An 18,928-nucleotide genomic window follows, 5' to 3' on the forward strand; every position below is an offset into this window, starting at 1 on the left:
CTAGCCCAGCCCTGCCCCCGCAAGCTCTGCCGGTGCCCCTCACTCCTGACCCGCAGCCCCCTGCTAGCCCAGCCCTGCCCCCACACTCTTCTGGTGCCCCTCACTCCCGACCTGCAGCCCTGCTAGCCCAGCCCTGCCCCCGCAAGCTCTGCCGGTGCCCCTCACTCCTGACCTGCAGCCCTGCTAACCCAGCCCTGCCCCCGCAAGCTCTGCCAGTGCCCCTCACTCCTGACCCGCAGCCCCCTGCTAGCCCAGCCCTGCACCCACACTCTTCTGGTGCCCCTCACTCCCGACCTGCAGCCCTGCTAGCCCAGCCCTGCCCCCCCAAGCTCTGCTGGTGCCCCTCACTCCCGACCTGCAGCCCTGCTAGCCCAGCCCTGCCCCCCCTCAGCTCTGTTGGTGCCCCTCACTCCCGACCCGCAGCCCCTGCTAGCCCAGCCCGGCCCCCCCGCCCCGCACTCACGCTCTGGAATCTCTTGTCTGGGAACAGGCAGGTCTCGCCACCCGCCGTGAAGTTGCAGAAAACCTTGAAGGCGTCTCGAGCGCAGCCCTGGTTGGGGTCGATCCAGTACTCGCCTGGGGGAGGGGAGAGGTTGGGGGGCAGCCATAGGGGCCTTTCTCAGGCTGGTCCCTCTGAACGCCCGGCCGCCCCCCTCTCGCCTGAGGGGCGCCCCCGTCTCACCCTCTGGCATGGGAACGTACCCACAGACCCAGCCTGGATCCCCCATTCCCCAGCACCCACGCCAGCCAGCAGGACCTTGGGGCCCCTCCCCCCGAGTCCCAGCACCCCCTCCCGGACTCCGGGGTCCCCAGCACCCCCAGGGTCCCGGCGGGGGCTCACCGTCAGGGAAGTGGGGGTGACACAGCTGCAGCTCCTTGCAGACGCGGGCTGGGCTCTCGGGGGTGCCCAGGGGGCGTCTCAGCTGCTCGACCTCGGTGCGCAGGGAGCTGAGCGAGGCGAACACCTCCTCCAGCCCCTCGGGCACGGAGTCGGGGGGCCCTGCCTGGTCCCCCTGCTCCCCCTCCGCCTCGCGGCGCCTCTTCGGGCCCCCCTCCACGGGCAGCGGCTCCCGCAGCTCCGCCGGGCGGCCCTGGGGCCGAGACGCAGGTGTGAGGGGCCTCTGGGACGGGATCCCAGCCAGGGGGCATTGACCCCACTCCCAGCCCCATGCCCAGGCTTAGGGGCCCCTACCCATCGGCCCCCCCCAGCCCCCACTACCCTCTGCTTCCCCCCAGCCCCCACTGCCCCCAGCAGTACCCCCAGCTCCCTGCTGCCCCCCAGTTCCCACTGCCTTAGTGCCCCCCCCCAGCTGCCTGCTGCCCCCCAGCACTCACCGGTGACCCTGGGGGTCCTGGGGGTCCTGTGTCTCCTCGGGGGCCCAGGGCTCCCTGCAGAGGAAGGGCAGAGGGTCAGAGCACGGAGCTGCCCAGCCAGAAACGCCTGCAGCCCCTCTGCTCCCCCACAGCTCCCATCATCCCCCTGCTGCCCCCTCGCTTCCCCCGCAGACTCCCCATCGCCCCCCTGCAGCCCCTCCGCTCCCATCATCCCCCTGCTGCCCCCTCGCTTCCCCCACAGACTCCCCATCGCCCCCCTGCAGCCCCTCCGCTCCCCCACAGCTCCCATCATCCCCCTGCTGCCCCCTCGCTTCCCCCACAGACTCCCCATCGCCCCCTGCAGCCCCTCCGCTCCCATCATCCCCCTGCTGCCCCCTCGCTTCCCCCACAGACTCCCCATCGCCCCCCCTGCAGCCCCTCCGCTCCCCCACAGCTCCCATCATCCCCCTGCTGCCCCCTCGCTTCCCCCGCAGACTCCCCCATCGCCCCCCCTGCAGCCCCTCCGCTCCCCCACAGCTCCCATCATCCCCCTGCTGCCCCCTCACTTCCCCCGCAGACTCCCACATCGCCCCCCTGCAGCCCCTTCCGCTCCCCCACAGCTCCCATCATCCCCCCTGCTGCCCCCTCGCTTCCCCCACAGACTCCCCCATCGCCCCCCTGCAGCCCCTCCGCTCCCGCACAGCTCCCACAATCCCCCTGCTGCCCCCTCACTTCCCCCGCAGACTCCCCATCGCCCCTCTGCAGCCCCTCTGCTCCCCCACAGCTCCCATTGCCCCCCTGCAGCCCCTCCGCTCCCCCACAGCTCCCATCATCCCCCTGCTGCCCCCTCGCTTCCCCCGCAGACTCCCCATCGCCCCTCTGCTCCCCCACAGCTCCCATCATCCCCCTGCTGCCCCCTCGCTTCCCCCCCAGACTCCCCATCGCCCCCCTGCAGCCCCTCCGCTCCCCCACAGCTCCCATCATCCCCCTGCTGCCCCCTCCCCTTCCCCACAGCCTCCCCATCGCCCCCCTGCAGCCCCTCTGCTCCCCCACAGCTCCCATCATCCCCCTGCTGCCCCCTCACTTCCCCCGCAGACTCCCCATCGCCCCTCTGCTCCCCCACAGCTCCCATCATCCCCCTGCTGCCCCTCGCTTCCCCCGCAGACTCCCCATCGCCCCCCTGCAGCCCCTCCGCTCCCCCCACAGCTCCCATCATCCCCCTGCTGCCCCCTCGCTTCCCCCGCAGACTCCCCATCGCCCCCCTGCAGCCCCTCCGCTCCCCCACAGCTCCCATCATCCCCCTGCTGCCCCCTCGCTTCCCCCGCAGACTCCCCATCGCCCCCTGCAGCCCCTCCGCTCCCCCACAGCTCCCATCATCCCCCTGCTGCCCCCTCGCTTCCCCCACAGACTCCCCATCGCCCCTCTGCTCCCCCACAGCTCCCATCATCCCCCTGCTGCCCCCTCGCTTCCCCCACAGACTCCCCATCGCCCCCCTGCAGCCCCTCCGCTCCCCCACAGCTCCCATCATCCCCCTGCTGCCCCCTCGCTTCCCCCGCAGACTCCCCATCGCCCCCCTGCAGCCCCTCCGCTCCCATCATCCCCCTGCTGCCCCCTCGCTTCCCCCACAGACTCCCCATCGCCCCCTGCAGCCCCTCCGCTCCCATCATCCCCCTGCTGCCCCTCGCTTCCCCCACAGACTTCCCATCGCCCCCCCTGCAGCCCCTCCGCTCCCCCACAGCTCCCATCATCCCCCTGCTGCCCCCTCACTTCTCCCGCAGACTCCCCATCGCCCCCCCCGCAGCCCCTCCGCTCCCCCACAGCTCCCATCATCCCCCTGCTGCCCCCCTCGCTTCCCCCACAGCTCCCATCATCCCCCTGCTGCCCCCTCGCTTCCCCCACAGACTCCCCATCGCCCCCCCGCAGCCCCTCCGCTCCCCCACAGCTCCCATCATCCCCCTGCTGCCCCCTCGCTTCCCCCACAGACTTCCCATCGCCCCTCTGCTCCCCCACAGCTCCCATCATCCCCCTGCTGCCCCCTCGCTTCCCCCACAGACTCCCCATCGCCCCCCTGCAGCCCCTCCGCTCCCCCACAGCTCCCATCATCCCCCTGCTGCCCCCTCGCTTCCCCCACAGACTCCCCATCGCCCCCCCGCAGCCCCCTCGCTCCCCCACAGCTCCCATCATCCCCCTGCTGCCCCCTCGCTTCCCCCCCAGACTCCCCATCGCCCCCCCCGCAGCCCCTCCGCTCCCCCACAGCTCCCATCATCCCCCTGCTGCCCCCTCGCTTCCCCCGCAGACTCCCCATCGCCCCCCCCGCAGCCCCTCCGCTCCCCCACAGCTCCCATCATCCCCCTGCTGCCCCCTCGCTTCCCCCGCAGACTCCCCATCGCCCCCCCCCGCAGCCCCTCCGCTCCCCCACAGCTCCCATCATCCCCCTGCTGCCCCCTCGCTTCCCCCCCAGACTCCCCATCGCCCCCCCGCAGCCCCTCCGCTCCCCCACAGCTCCCATCATCCCCCTGCTGCCCCCTCGCTTCCCCCACAGACTCCCCATCGCCCCCCCGCAGCCCCTCCGCTCCCCCACAGCTCCCATCATCCCCCTGCTGCCCCCTCGCTTCCCCCGCAGACTCCCCATCGCCCCCCTGCAGCCCCTCCGCTCCCCCACAGCTCCCATCATCCCCCCTGCTGCCCCCTCGCTTCCCCCGCCAGACTCCCCATCGCCCCCCTGCAGCCCCTCCGCTCCCCCACAGCTCCCATCATCCCCCTGCTGCCCCCCTCGCTTCCCCACAGCCTCCCCATCGCCCCCTGCAGCCCCTCCGCTCCCCCACAGCTCCCATCATCCCCCTGCTGCCCCCTCGCTTCCCCCCACAGACTCCCCATCGCCCCCCTGCAGCCCCTCCGCTCCCCCACAGCTCCCATCGCCCCCCTGCTGCCCCGCTTCCCCCGCAGACTCCCCATCGCCCCCCTGCAGCCCCTCCGCTCCCCCACAGCTCCCATCATCCCCCTGCTGCCCCCTCGCTTCCCCCGCAGACTCCCCATCGCCCCCCTGCTGCCCCCTCGCTTCCCCCGCAGACTCCCCATCGCCCCCCTGCAGCCCCTCCGCTCCCCCACAGCTCCCACCATCCCCCTGCTGCCCCCTCGCTTCCCCCGCAGACTCCCCATCGTCCCCCTGCAGCCCCTCCGCTCCCCCACAGCTCCCACCATCCCCCTGCTGCCCCCTCGCTTCCCCCGCAGACTCCCCATCGCCCCCCTGCAGCCCCTCCGCTCCCCCACAGCTCCCACAATCCCCCTGCTGCCCCCTCGCTTCCCCCGCAGACTCCCCATCGCCCCCCTGCAGCCCCTCCGCTCCCCCACAGCTCCCACAATCCCCCTGCTGCCCCCTCGCTTCCCCCACAGACTCCCCATCGCCCCCCTGCAGCCCCTCCGCTCCCCCACAGCTCCCATCATCCCCCTGCTGCCCCCTCGCTTCCCCCACAGACTCCCCATCGCCCCCCTGCAGCCCCTCCGCTCCCCCACAGCTCCCATCGCCCCCCTGCAGCCCCTCCGCTCCCCCACAGCTCCCATCATCCCCCTGCTGCCCCCTCGCTTCCCCCGCAGACTCCCCATCGCCCCCCTGCAGTCCCTCCGCTCCCCCACAGCTCCCATCATCCCCCTGCTGCCCCCTCGCTTCCCCTGCAGACTCCCCATCGCCCCCCTGCAGCCCCTCCGCTCCCCCACAGCTCCCATCATCCCCCTGCTGCCCCCTCGCTTCCCCCGCAGACTCCCCATCGCCCCCCTGCAGCCCCTCCGCTCCCCCACAGCTCCCATCATCCCCCTGCTGCCCCCCTCGCTTCCCCCACAGACTCCCCATCGCCCCCCTGCAGCCCCTCTGCTCCCCCACAGCTCCCATCATCCCCCTGCTGCCCCCTCGCTTCCCCCGCAGACTCCCCATCGCCCCCCTGCAGCCCCTCTGCTCCCCCACAGCTCCCATCATCCCCCTGCTGCCCCCTCGCTTCCCCCACAGACTCCCCATCGCCCCCCTGCAGCCCCTCTGCTCCCCCACAGCTCCCATCATCCCCCTGCTGCCCCCTCGCTTCCCCCACAGCTCCCATCATCCCCCTGCTGCCCCCTCCCTTCCCCCACAGCCTCCCCATTGCCCCCCTGCAGCCCCCTCCCCTTCCCCACAGCCTCCCCATGGCCCCCTGCAGCCCCTCGCCTCCCCCACATCCTCCCCATCGCCCCCCCCGGCAGCCCCCTCCCATCCCCCACACCCTCCCCATCACCCCCTGCAGCCCCTCCCCTTCCCCACAGCCTTCCCATTGCCCCCTGCAGCCCCTCCCCTCCCCCACAGCCTCCCCATCGCCCCCCCGGCATCCCCCTCCCATCCCCCGCAGCCTCCCCAGTGCCCCCCTCCTGCCCCCCCTTCCCCACAGGCTCCTATCATCCCCCTGCAGCCCCTCCCCTCCCCCACAGCCTCCCCATCGCCCCCCTGCAGCCCCCTCCTTCCCCACAGACTCCTCATCACCACCCTGCAGCCCCTCCGCTCCCCCATAGCTCCCATCATCCCCCTGCTGCCCCCTCCGTTCCCCCACAGACTCCCCATGACCCCCCGGCAGCCCCCTCCCATCCCCCATAGCCACCCATCACCCCCTGCAGCCCCTCCCCTTCCCCACAGCCTCCCCATCGCCCCCTGCAGCCCCCTCCTTCCCCACAGACTCCCCATCGCCCCCTGCAGCCCCTCCCCTCCCATCCCCCACAGCCTCCCAACATCCCCCTGCAGCCCCTCCTCTCCCCCCCCCCACAGCCTCCCCATCGCCCCCTGCAGCCCCTCCCCTCCCCCACAGACTCCACATTGCCCCTCTGCAGCCCCTCCCCTCCCCCGCAGCCTCCCCATCGCCCCCTGCAGCCCCTCCCCTCCCCCACAGACTCCACATTGCCCCCCTACAGCCACTCCCCTCCCCTCCCCCACAGCCTCCCCATCGCCCCCCTGCAGCCCCCTCCCCTCCCCCCAGACTCCCCATCGCCCCCCTGCAGCCCCTCCCCTCCCATCCCCCACAGCCTCCCCATCGCCCCCCTGCAGCCCCCACCCATCCCCCACAGCCTCCCCATCGCCCCCTGCAGCCCCTCCCCTCCCCAACAGCCTCCCCATGGCCACCTGCTGCCCCTCCCCTCCCCCACAGACTCCCCATCGCCTCCCTGCAGCAGGGCTCGCACCTGCAGCCCCCAGGGACCGACAGACCTTGGCTACGAGACATCACATGGGTCGGGAGCCAGGACTCCTGGGTTCCCTCCCCGGCTCTGTGGGGAGGGGGGTCTGGTGGCTTGCCTCCCATGCAGGTTTCCTGGGACCCTTTCCTGGCTGTGGTCTGGGGGCTGCCCCCCTTGCTCCCCGCCCCTCCCGGAGCCTCAATCCCTGCCCTGGGTACTCACCGGCGACCCCTTGGAGCCCTTCTGGCCCAGCGGCCCCTGTGGAGAGGATGGGAGGGGTGAGCAACGGGTGGGGTTCTGGGGGGTCCCAGAGCCAGGGCAGGGGTGGGGACCATTCTCCAGGGGTCTCTGGGTGGCACTGGGGGTCTCCAGCCCAGCTCCTGCCCCATCCCTGGGGCAGACAGACGGACAGACCGGAGTGTACGGCACTGGGGGGAGGGGGCGCCCTGCTGGGGGTGGGAGCAGTGAGAGCAGGACATGTGCCTAGGCCTGGGGTGTGGAGGGGGCGGGCGAGGGGGCCTGGGGTGTGGAGGGGGTGGGTGAGGGGGCCTGGGGTGCGGAGGGGGCGGGCGAGGGTGTGACGAACTGGGACTGTTCTTAATGTTTCCTCTGAATACTGTATGGGTGCCTCAGTTTCCCCTGTGCATTTCTTAAGTCTCCAGAGTGCATCAATGGCCGACCGCCTGTGTCCTGGCAACTAATGGCCGGGGCCCTTCCCCCCCGCAACAGTGAACAAAGGGATCAGGTGACCTCCTGGCCCGGGAAAGGGGCTGAGCAGAGAGGAGGGGCTGGAGGGGGGTTCAGTTTGGGGCTGGCTGGGGACGAGGAGTGAGGGCAGACGTGGGGCTCTGGCCTCCCTGACTCCCCTCGCCCCCCAAGATGGACCTAGCTGAGGGTCCTGCAAGACCTGTCCTGGCCTGTGATCCTGTCGTCCGAATAAACCTTCTGTGTTACTGACGGCTGAGAGTCCCGGGGCCCCGACTCCCCCACACTCCGTGACAGAGGGGTCCCAGGGTGCAGAGCGGGTGGGTGAGGGACCTTGGGGTGCAGAGGGGGCAGGTGAGAGGCCCCCGGGGTGCGGAGGGGGTGGGCCCAGCGCCCGTGTGATACTCACCGCAAGCCCAGGGGATCCGGGGGGGCCTGGGGGGCCAATGGGGCCAGCCAAGCCCTGCGGGGAAAGGGACATGTCAGCTCCGCTCCCCCCAACCAGATGCTGATTGACGGCCACGGGGGCCCCCACTGCTGACGGTGCAGTCCCAGACGTGTGTCCCCAGCATGGGGAGAGGTGGGGGGCACACACAGCCCCCGATCCTGCCTGAGCCCCCCACCTACACACAGCCCCCCCACCTCACACACAGCCCCCCATCCTGCCTGAGCCCCCTCACCTACACACAGCCCCCCCACCTCACACACAGCCCCCCATCCTGCCTGAGCCCCCCACCTACACACAGCCCCCCCACCTCACACACAGCCCTCCATCCTGCCTGAGTCCCCCACCTACACACAGCCCCCCACCTCACACACAGCCCCCCATCCTGCCTGAGCCCCCTCACCTCACACACAGCCCCCCATCCTGCCTGAGCCCCCCACCTACACACAGCCCCCCCACCTCACACACAGCCCCTCATCCTGCCTGAGCCCCCTCACCTCACACACAGCCCCTAATCCTGCCTGAGCCCCCCACCCACATGCAGCCCACCATCCTGTCTGAGCCCCCCCACCCACATGCAGCCCACCATCCTGTCTGAGCCCCCCACCTACACACAGCCCCCCATCCTGCCTGAGCCCCCCACCTACACACAGCCCCCCAACCTCACACGCAGCCCCCCATCCTGCCTGAGCCCCCCACCCACATGCAGCCCCCCCACCTCATACACAGCCCCCCATCCTGCCTGAGCCCCCCACCCACATGCAGCCCCCCCACCTCATACACAGCCCTCCATCCTGCCTGAGCCCCCCACCCACATGCAGCCCCCCCATCTCACACACAGCCCCCCATCCTGCCTGAGCCCTTTACCTATACGCAGCCTCCTCACCTCACATACAGCCTCCCATCCTGCCTGAGCCCCCCACCCACATGCAGCCCCCCATCCTGCCTGAGCCCCCCACCCACATGCAGCCCCCCATCCTGTCTGAGCCCCCCACCTATACGCAGCCCCCCATCCTGCCTGAGCCCCCCACCCACATGCAGCCCCCCATCCTGTCTGAGCCCCCCACCTATACGCAGCCCCCCATCCTGCCTGAGCCCCCCACCCACATACAGCCGCCCAACCTCACACACAGCCCCCCATCCTGCCTGAGCCCTTTACCTATACGCAGCCTCCTCACCTCACATACAGCCTCCCATCCTGCCTGAGCCCCCCACCTACACACAGCCCCCCATCCTGCCTGAGACCCCCACCTACACACAGCCTCACCTCACATACAGCCCCCCATCCTGCCTGAGCCCCCCACCTACACACAGCCCCCCATCCTGCCTGAGACCCCCACCTACGCACAGCCCCACCTCACACACAGCCCCCGATCCTGCCTGAGCCCCCCCACCCACATGCAGCCCCCCCACCTCACACACAGCCCCCCATCCTGCCTGAGCCCCCCACCCACCTGCCCCAGCCCCACATACTCACGGGGTCTCCTTTGGGCCCTGGGGCCCCCTGGTTGCCAGGCAGCCCCTGGTCGCCCTTCTCCCCCATCTCCCCTGGGGGGCCGATGAGCCCGATGAGCCCGGCGTGACCCTAGGGAGGGGGAGAGGGTTTAGCTGGGGGGGGCTGTCCCACAGAGCTGGGGGGCCTGTCCTGCGGGACCCCGCTCTGGGTAGTGGGGTAAACATGGGGTGCGGAAGTGGGAATGTTCTTAATGTTTTCTCTGAACACTGTGTGTGCCTCAGTTTCCCCATGTACTGCTGGGGGGATACGGGTGTGTGACCCTGCAGAGACCCCCACAGGGCAGGTGTAAATACCCTCGGCACAGGCAGTGGGGGCCAGACTGTAACCTAGGAACCGATTCCCCCCCCAAGGTGTTGGGACCAAAGAGACCAGGTGAGGGTGGTTATGGGGCGGAGGGGAGTCGGAGGCCAGGCAGCTGGAGGCTGCTCAGTCTCCTGAGTTTGGGGTGGGGAGGGCAGGACTCAGGATGCCCCCCTCCCCCAAACTGGACGTTTTGCTGAGTCCCGGCTCGCTCGGGTTCGCCCCACGCGGGCTGGGAGTGGGGGCAGGGCCCTGTGGGGCACGTGAGGCTCCCTGGGGTCCTGCCATGGGGTGACCGAGCGCTCTGAGGTGGGACCCGAGGGGAGACGCTGCCCCCGAGTCCTGCCCAAATTCCCTGCAAGCCGTTCCCGAGCGACCAGCCTGCCCCCCAACGCAGGGGCAACACCCAAAAGCAAACGAACGGCCCCAGCTGGATGCGCCCCCCCGCCCCCGCGACGTGAACCCAGGAGTCCGGCCCCTTCCCGGGGCGCTGGCAGCTCCCGACCCCCCAGCCACCCAGGGCTGGAGGCTGGGTTAAGGCCCCCCAGTGAGGGCGGCACTGGCTGTGGGGCTGGCAGCAGCGGCTCCAGCACAGGTCCCATGTGGGGTAGCGGGGGGAGCTCACAACTGGGGCAGATCCCAGGAGCAAGTGGGGGCAACAAGCCAAGGGGGGGCTCTGAGTGTGGGGGGGCAATTCCTGGGCCTGCCGGGGGCTGGGGGGAGGGGTCATGCCAGGCAGCAAGGGGAGAGGAAGGGGAGGGAGGGAGGGGGGATGGCGGAGCAGTGGGGGGGAGGGGCCACCCCCCATGGGGCCCCACTCACCTTGTCACCCTTGTAGCCGGGGTCTCCCTTGAGGCCGGGCAAACCTGGGGGGCCCTGTGAGAGACAAGAGGCCATTACCCTCCGTGCCCCAGCCCTGCCCCCCAGCCCTGCCCCCGGAGTCACTCACCGTGGGGCCCGGCGGCCCTGCCTGCCCCGGGGCCCCCAGCAGGCCCTGCTCCCCCTGGGGAGGAAACACAGAGTTATGAGAGCACAACGGGGGGAGGAGACATGGCTCCCCCAAACCGAGCCCCCCCAGCCACAGGGTGAGTCCCCGACCCCCCGCCAGCTCCAGGCGTCGCCAGAGCCAGATGGGGTCACCCCACCTACCAAGCGCCCCCCGATTCTCGTACCCGGCTGCCCTGCCCCGCCCCCCCACTCACCCCAGCCGCCCCCCTGCCACCCGCCCCCCTGCCCCCTCACTCACCCGCACCCACCCAGCTCCCTGGCACCCACCCCCTCACTCACCCCACTCGCCCAGCCCTCTGCCACCCGCCCCCTGCCCCCTCACTCACCCGCACCCGCCCAGCCCCCTCACTCACCTACCCCCTCACTCACACCCACCCGCCCAGCCCCCTCACTCACCTACCCCCTCACTCACCCGCACCCGCCCAGCCCCCTCACTCACCTACCCCCTCACTCACCCGCACCCGCCCAGCCCCCTGCCACCTGCCCCCTCACTCACCCCCACCTACCAAGCGCCCCCCGATTCTCGTACCCGGCTGCCCTGCCCCGCCCCCCCACTCACCCCAGCCGCCCCCCTGCCACCCGCCCCCCTGCCCCATCACTCACCCGCACCCGCCCATCCCCCTGCCCCCTGCCCCCTCACTCACCCCCACCCACCCAGCTCCCTGGCACCCACCCCCTCACTCACCCCACTCGCCCAGCCCTCTGCCACCCGCCCCCTGCCCCCTCACTCACACCCACCCGCCCAGCCCCCTCACTCACCTACCCCCTCACTCACCCGCACCCGCCCAGCCCCCTGCCACCTGCCCCCTCACTCACCCCCACCTACCAAGCGCCCCCCGGATTCTCGTATCCGGCTCTCCTGCCCCTCCCCCCCACTCACCCCAGCCGCCCCCTTGCCACCTGCCCCCCTGCCCCCTCACTCACCTACCCCCTCACTCACCCTCACCCGCCCAGCCTCCTGCCCCCTCACTCACCCCCACCTACCAAGCGCCCCCCGATTCTCGTATCCAGCTCCCCTGCCCCGCCCCCCACTCACCCCACCCGCCTCCTCACTCACTCCCACCCGCCCAGCCCCCTGCCACCCGCCCCCTCACTCACCCCCACCTGCCCAGCCCCCTGCCACCCGCCACCCGCCCCCTCACTCACCCCCACCCGCCCAACCCCCTGCCACCCGCCCCCTCACTCACCCCCACCCGCCCAGCTCCCTGCCACCCGCCCCCTCACTCACCCCCACCCGCCCAGCCCCCTGCCACCCGCCCCCTCACTCACCCCCACCCGCCCAATCCCCTGCCACCCGCCCCCTCACTCACCCCCACCCGCCCAGCCCCCTGCCACCCGCCCCCTCACTCACCCCCACCCGCCCAGCCCCCTGCCACCCGCCACCCGCCACCTCACTCACCCCCACCCGCCCAGCCCCCTGCCACCCGCCACCCGCCCCCTCACTCACCCCCACCCGCCCAACCCCCTGCCACCCGCCCCCTCACTCACCCCCACCTGCCCAGCCCCCTGCCACCCGCCCCCTCAATCACCCCACCCGCCCAGCTCCCTGCCACCCGCCCACCCGTCCCCTCACTCACTCCCACCCACCCAGCCCCCTGCCACCCGCCCCCTCACTCACCCCCACCCGCCCAGCTCCCTGCCACCCGCCCACCCGTCCCCTCACTCACCCCCACCCACCCAACCCCCTGCCACCCACCCACCCGCCCCCTCACTCACCCCCACCCGCCCAGCTCCCTGCCACCCGCCCCCTCACTCACCCCCACCCGCCCAGCCCCCTGCCACCCGCCACCCGCCCCCTCACTCACCCCCACCTGCCCAGCCCCCTGCCACCCGCCCCCTCACTCACCCCACCTGCCCAGCCCCCTGCCACCCACCCAGCTGCCCCCGCCCCCTCACTTACCCCCACCCGCCCAGCCCCCTGCCACCCGCCCAGCTGCCCCTTCACTCACCCTACCCGCCCAGGCCCCCTGCCCAGCTGCCCTCTCACTCACCCCACCCGCCCAGTTGCCCCGCACCCCTCACTTAGCCCCACCTGCCCAGCCCCCTGCCACCCGCCCAGCTGCCCACCCCTTCACTCACCCCACCCGCCCAGCCCCCTGCCCCCCCTCACTCACCTGCCCTGCCCCACCCACCCTCCATCGTGCCCCACCCAGGTTGGCACTCACGGCTGCACCGGGGATCCCACGCAGACCTTCTGAGCCAGGCCGGCCAGGGGGGCCCTGCACCCCCACGGGGCCCATCTTCCCGGGGGGCCCCTCTGTGCCAGGCTTGCCCTGGGTAGGGGGAGAAAGGGCCACGTCAGAGCCCGGGCACCAGGCAGGATCCCCGTCTCACTGCCCCCCGGGCGGGGGTGTGTGTGTGAATCGAGTTGTGGGGGTCTCAGCCCAGCCCCAGGGGCAGGTGTCCCAAGCACACAGACCCCCAGACCGCCCACCCAGGCCCCTGGCTGCCAGCTCAGCACAAACAGGGGCTGACCCGGCCCCAGAGGCAGCTCCACTCTCCCGGGGGTGGGGGGGAAGGACAAGGCCTGGCAGCACCCACGAAGTGCTGGGGGGCTGGAGGGGTCCCCTTACCTTGGCACCCTTCTCGCCCGGCCGACCCTCTCGCCCGGCTGGCCCCACCGCACCCTGCAGAGAGAGAGGGGGAGTGAGTCACCCCCACTCCTGTGCAGCCCCCACCCCTGACCCCATTAGCCTGTCCCCCAATCACCCCACCCCGACCCCATTGGGGCCCTCCCCCAATCCCCTCCTCCCTGATCCCAATGGGCCTCTCCCCCCAATCCTGACCCCATTAGCCTGTCCCCCAATCCCTAACCCCACTGGGCCCCTCCCACCTGATCCTGACCCCACTGGGCCCCTCCCCACCAGATCCTGACCCCATTAGCCTGTTCTCCAATCCCTGACCCCACTGGGCCCCTCCCACCTGATCCTGACCCCATTAGCCTGTTCCCCAATCCCTGACCCCACTGGGCCTCTCCCCCCAGATCTCTGACCCCATGGGGCCCCTCCCCCAAGAGCCGTGACCCCACTGGCAGCCCCTACTCACTCTCTTCCCTGGGGGACCAGGGGGACCCGGTTCTCCAGAAGCGCCTGCTGGGCCCTGCACACAAACCACGCGGTCAGTAGGAGCCTCGGGGCTGGCAGTAGGGGCCCCCCCACTCCCAGGGGTCTCTGTGTTAGGGGTGCCAGGCACCCAGAGGTCCTCCCCATCACCCAGGGGTCTCTGTGTTGGGGTGCTGGGCACCCAGAAGTCCCCCCCATCGTCCAGGGGTCTCTCTGTTAGGGGTGCCAGGCACCCAGAGGTCCCCCCCAACGCCAAGAGGTCTCTGTTAGGGGTGCCAGGCACCCAGAGGTCCCCCCCATTGCCCAGGGGTCTCTCTGTTAGGGGTGCCAGGCACCCAGAGGTCCCCCCATCGCCCAGAGGTCTCTCTGTTAGGGGTGCCAGGCACCCAGAGGTCCCCCCATCGCCCAGAGGTCTCTCTGTTAGGGGTGCCAGGCACCCAGAGGTCCCCCCCCATCGCCCAGGGGTCTCTCTGTTAGGGGTGCCAGGCACCCAGAGGTCCCCCCCATCGCCCAGAGGTCTCTCTGTTAGGGGTGCTGGGCAGGACGACAGGTGAGAGGCTGGGTCCATCTCGTCTGACTCCAGCCCGGCCAGAGACCTGTAGCCACCCAGGTGGACTGAACCGTTGCCAGCACCAGAGGAGCCGCCCAGCCCCTGGGACGGGCCCAGTGGCTAATCACGCTCCTGGGTAACAGTCCCATTCGCAGCCTGAATGTCTGGCTGCCCTGCCAGCCTGGAGTGTGTCCAGCGGGGGAGCCCCATGTAAATACCCCCCGACCCGGCGCTGATCATCACCCCTCACCCTGCTGTTCAGCTGCATCAGCGGCTGGGCCACCAGGCTTGGGCCACCCAGGCAGATCCTGTTCTGCACACGGCCCCGAGGCTCTGGACTGGCCCTGCCAGAGCCAGGTGCCCCAGCCTGGCCGTCTTGGTGTCACAAACACATCGAGCTCTTGGCATCTCTCGCTCTAAGGCAGCTTCTCCGACCCCCTCCAATTTATCAACCTCCTGCCTGAATCCAGCGCCTACGACAGGAGCCGTCTGTTCGAGCCGCGTCGGAGAGGCTAAGGGCATCTCTCAACAGATCCTTATTTCATCAGCTACAGAAAACACCTGCCCTCGGCCATCACAACCAGCCTCTTGCAGCCATTCCCTAACGGCCAGCAAGCTACCCGGCCACCGAACCCATTGCTGACGACAGCTGAGAGCCAGATACAACTCGGCTCCTTCAGAACGTCAGAACGGCCAGACCAGGGAAGACCCAGGGTCCATCCAGCCCAGTGTCCTGTCTGCCGACAGTGGCCAATGCCAGGTGCCCCAGAGGGAGTGAACAGAACAGGGAATCATCCAGTGACCCATCCCGTCGCCCATTCCCAGACTGTGGCAAACAGAGGCATCAGCCCTGCCCAGCCTGGCTAATAGCCATTGATGGACCTGTCCTCCATGAGCTTATCTAGTTCTTCTTTGAACCCTGATATAGTCTTGGCCTTCACAACTGTGATGAAGTGGGGGATTTTCCTGTGTTTTCCTTGGTTTTCCAGTGGGTTGGATGCAGAGGGAGTGGGACTCAGTGTCCCCGGGGGTTACTGGTTTAACGAGGGGAGGGGAGAGGGAGTTTGTTAGTATAGAGGACTGGAAAGGGAACTCGGGACCCCGGCCGATGGCCTGGAGGATGGAGACCCCAGCGACTGGTGACCTGGAGACCCAAGGACCCAGCTCAGGAGTCGCAGCCGGTTCTGGCCAGTGGCAGGATGTGATGGGGTAGGGGCTGTCTGTGTGAGGAATGGGAGAGCAGGGGAGGACTCTAGGGGATGGACGATGCCAGGGCTGTAACCTGAGCTAGGCAAGGGAGGGGAAAGGTCAAACACCTTTGCCCGGGAAGGGGACAAAGGAAGGGAGTGGCAGGAGGGAAGCAGTTTGAGTTTGGGCTTGGGGCTGTGTGGGCGGAATTCAGGATATCCTAGCTAGGATCCCAGCACCCTGAAAGCCCAGAAGGACTCGGTGGAGGGGTCCTGACTGTGCCTGCAAGCTCTGCTGTAACCTGTGTTCCTGTTGTCCAATAAACCTTCTGTTTTACTGGCTGGCTGAGAGTCACTGTGGGTCCCAGGAAGAGGGGTGCAGGGCCGGACTCCCCCACACTGTGTGACACAGAACAATGGGCTGTGGGGAGAGGACCCCGGTGACCTGACCAGCCGGTTCCAGCCAGAGGGGCCAGAGGAGAGCTGAGAGGAGGAGAGACCCAGGCCTGCCTGTTTACGACCCTGTTTACTTGGAGAGGAGACAATGGACAGAGGGGGCTTGGGGCCGGGGATCTCAGATGCCGAGCTGGGAAGCAGGGGGGCTCGGGTCTGGAGGGGGAGCAGGCAGAGCCCCCCTGGCTGCAGGGGAACTGGGATGTGCTGGGCTGAGGGAGGCCAGGCCTGAGGCTGGAGAGTTTCCTGTGCTGGGTTCAACTCTCAATAAACCCTCCTGTGTTACACTGGCTGAGAGTCGCTCCAGGCTAGAGAACAGGGTGGGAGGGGAGTCCCCTTTGGGGGGTGCAGGCCCCAGGGTGCAGAGCGAGGGGACTCCCTGGGGGGGCCCACGGCAGAGACAGACGTGCTGAGGCTCAGAGAGGGGCGGCTCCAGGAGGTGGAGGGGCCTGACCCCGAGGGAGAGTGGACCCCCGAGAAGGGCTGTCGCTCTGAAAGAGGTACACCCCACAGACCGCACAGGGCCAAGAGTGGGCATGATCTGTGAGTCTGTGACAACAATATCCTCTGGCAGTGAGTTCCACAGGTTGACTGCACGTTGTGTGAAGAAATACTTCCTTTTGTTTGTTTTAAACCCACTGCCTATTAATTTCATGTGGAGGCCTCTGGTTCTTGTGTTATGAGGAGTAAACAACACTTTCCTATTTACCTTCTCCACCCCAGACATGAATTTATAGACCTCCATCATACCCCCCCTCAATCGTCTCTCTTCCAAGCTGAACAGTCTCAGTCATTTTAATCTCTCCTCATACAGAAGCTGATCCATACTGGGGCGACCAGATCTGCCCGCAGTATTCGAGGTGTGGGCATCCCGTGGGTTTATATAGAGGCAATAGGATATTTTCTGTCTTATTATCTGTCCCTCTGCTAACAGTTCCCAACACCCTGCTCGTGTCTGTGCCTGATGCTGCGCACTGCGTGGACGTTTTCAGCGAACTCTCCACCATGGCTCCTGGATCTCGCCCTAGGGGCAGCTGACGTTCATCCTGAACACAAAGAAACTCCAAGACGTGGTGGTCCATGGCAGGGTGGGGACAGGGGGCTGGGTGACCGTGGGCAGGTGACTGGTTTGTGTCCTTCAGGCTGGCTGGCGCAGGGACCCGGACAGGACAGGATGGAGCGGGCTCAATACCAGGGCTAAGAAGTCACCCAACCTTCAGCCCCCGGCTGGCCCCACTCACCCAGCCTCCCCTGCCCTGGTTTGTCCCTGCGGATGTGGCTGGGTTTCTCTTTCCTTTACCTGCTCTCCGCCCTGGCCTCGCAAACAGCACAAGGTCCGGCCTCGCACAGGCAGAGCTACAGCTGAGATGCTCGACACAATTCAAGTCCCAAACGTACACGTGTTTTATCTTCCCTGCTCCCCACCCCAGCAGCCAGCCTGTGTGCGTCCCTCCTAGACAAGCCAGCGGGTAGAGCTGGGCTGCTGAAGGCTCAGAGGTGCGGTCCCAGGAGGCGGCGGGGTTGGGGGCCTGACCCCAGTGAGAGGGAGCATCACCCTCGCTGGGGCACTGAGGGGGATTCCTCCCAGGACCATTCGGAGCCGAGAGCCGGGGCCTTCGCTGCTCAGCGCCAACCGGGGGCCGTCCCAGGGCCGGGGGCTAAGGAGCCTGTCTCTGCTTGGGGAACGCGGCCAGGGGTCACTGCCAGTCCTGGCTGAGCCGCGTTGGTCCCTGCAGAGGGGCCAGCGCTGGGTCCGGCGTCAGGCTCGGCTGGACCCATGGGGCAGAGCTCAGGGCGGGCAGCAGGAGGACTGGAGCCCAGAGGCTCAGCCTCGGAGGTGGTGAGGTGCGTGGCCAGGCCTGCGGGAAGAGCGGGTCCCCTGGGGGCTCTGGCAGGCCGAGGGGCTCCTGTCAGGGGGCTGGAAAGCCGGGGCTCAGGGCAGAGCTGTGGATCTGTGACACCATCCCCCAATCACTTGTTGACCCCTCTGTTAGGGGGCCCGGGGCCTCTCCCTCAGGGGCTCTGGGTGCTGCTCCCAGCCCATGGTAGGAGATGGTGCCCACACAGCGTGGGCCCGCCCCCCATTGCTGCCATTACTCACCGGGATGCCGGGGTCCCCACCGTCACCCTTCTCCCCAGGGGCTCCATCCAGGCCCTGCGCACATGGGATGGTTTAGTGCCCTGCCCCAGCCAGAGTCACCCCCCCACTGGCAACCAAGGACCTGCCCCAGGCTCAGCACTGCCCTCGTCCTGGGAACAGAGTCAAGGAGAGGACCCAGGAGTTCTGACTCCAGCCCCCCCACCCCACCCCAGCCACTAGCCCCCACTCCCCTCCCAGAGCTGGGGATAGAACCCAGGAGTCCTGGACAGACCCCGCCCCCCAGGGCCTGGCTGGACTGGGCTGATGCTGTCACGTGCTGGGGCAGCCCCTTGAACTCCCCTGCCCCCCTCACGTGGGGCAGCACAGCTGGGCCACAGGGGCCGGGTGCCCAGGTCGCCATCTGCAGGCACAGTCTGGGGGGACACAGGGGGCCTGGGCCTGTCAGGATGGGCTGAAGCCATGTGCGGCGTGCAGGGGTACTCACCGGCACCCCGGGGTCTCCAGGGGGGCCTGGGTCGCCAGGGAAGCCGATGGGGCCCTGCAGGGAGAAACGGTCTGTGAGCCAGAGGCAGAGCCCGAGAGACCCCCCCAAGGCCTGGACACCAGGGGCGTGGGGGCAACTGGGGGCTGGGCGGGTTGGGAGGGGGACTGGGTGAGGGGTGCAGGGTGAGGGCAGGTGTCAGCAGTGAAGTCACGCCCCCGTTCCCCTTATTCCTGGCCCAACAAAGTACCCCCAGCCCGCTGGCCCTATGCGGTGCCCCCCCCGCTAACCCCTTGCAGTGCCCCCCATGCTTTGACCCCCCCCGCTGGCCCCATGCAATGCCTCCCCATGCAGTGCCCCCCCAGCCCTGCTGCACTCACCAGGTTGCCTTTGGCTCCGTCCTCTCCTGGGGGGCCCCTCTTGCCTGGGGCCCCAGCGGCGCCTGACAGCCCGGAATCCCCTTTCTCTCCCTGCTCCCCATTCGTGCCCTGCAGGGAGACACGGGTGTCAGGGCTGGCACTGGGGGGGCAGCGTCCCATGGAGTTTGCCCACCGGCCCTGCTTCCCCCGCTCCATGGTGGCCCCCGCGTGGGGCCGGTGGACACAGGAGAGGCGTTAACCCG

The 18,928-nt window shown here is 69.4% G+C and overlaps 2 protein-coding genes across 4 annotated transcripts in view; one reads left to right on the top strand and one right to left on the bottom strand.

Annotated features, from left to right (window-relative positions):
- Positions 1-18,928, top strand: part of LOC127035537 (uncharacterized protein K02A2.6-like) — a 122,821-nt gene that overhangs the window by 31,802 nt on the left and 72,091 nt on the right. The window lies entirely within an intron of this gene.
- COL5A3 (collagen type V alpha 3 chain) overlaps positions 1-18,928 on the bottom strand; it is a 44,568-nt gene that overhangs the window by 2,631 nt on the left and 23,009 nt on the right. For all 3 annotated transcript variants that reach the window (XM_050924803.1, XM_050924802.1, XM_050924801.1), the window contains 14 exons: positions 18,687-18,794; positions 18,310-18,363; positions 17,826-17,879; positions 13,518-13,571; positions 13,046-13,099; positions 12,638-12,745; positions 10,414-10,467; positions 10,287-10,340; positions 9,126-9,233; positions 7,613-7,666; positions 6,721-6,756; positions 1,336-1,389; positions 842-1,091; positions 464-576 (listed from right to left, as the gene is read on the bottom strand). In XM_050924803.1, coding sequence (XP_050780760.1) covers positions 464-576; positions 842-1,091; positions 1,336-1,389; positions 6,721-6,756; positions 7,613-7,666; positions 9,126-9,233; positions 10,287-10,340; positions 10,414-10,467; positions 12,638-12,745; positions 13,046-13,099; positions 13,518-13,571; positions 17,826-17,879; positions 18,310-18,363; positions 18,687-18,794 — 1,155 coding nt within the window. The remainder of the gene's footprint in view (positions 1-463; positions 577-841; positions 1,092-1,335; positions 1,390-6,720; positions 6,757-7,612; positions 7,667-9,125; positions 9,234-10,286; positions 10,341-10,413; positions 10,468-12,637; positions 12,746-13,045; positions 13,100-13,517; positions 13,572-17,825; positions 17,880-18,309; positions 18,364-18,686; positions 18,795-18,928) is intronic.

The sequence above is a fragment of the Gopherus flavomarginatus genome, chromosome 16, assembly GCF_025201925.1.
Source record: "Gopherus flavomarginatus isolate rGopFla2 chromosome 16, rGopFla2.mat.asm, whole genome shotgun sequence".
In the NCBI taxonomy this organism is placed as follows: Eukaryota; Metazoa; Chordata; order Testudines; family Testudinidae; genus Gopherus; species Gopherus flavomarginatus.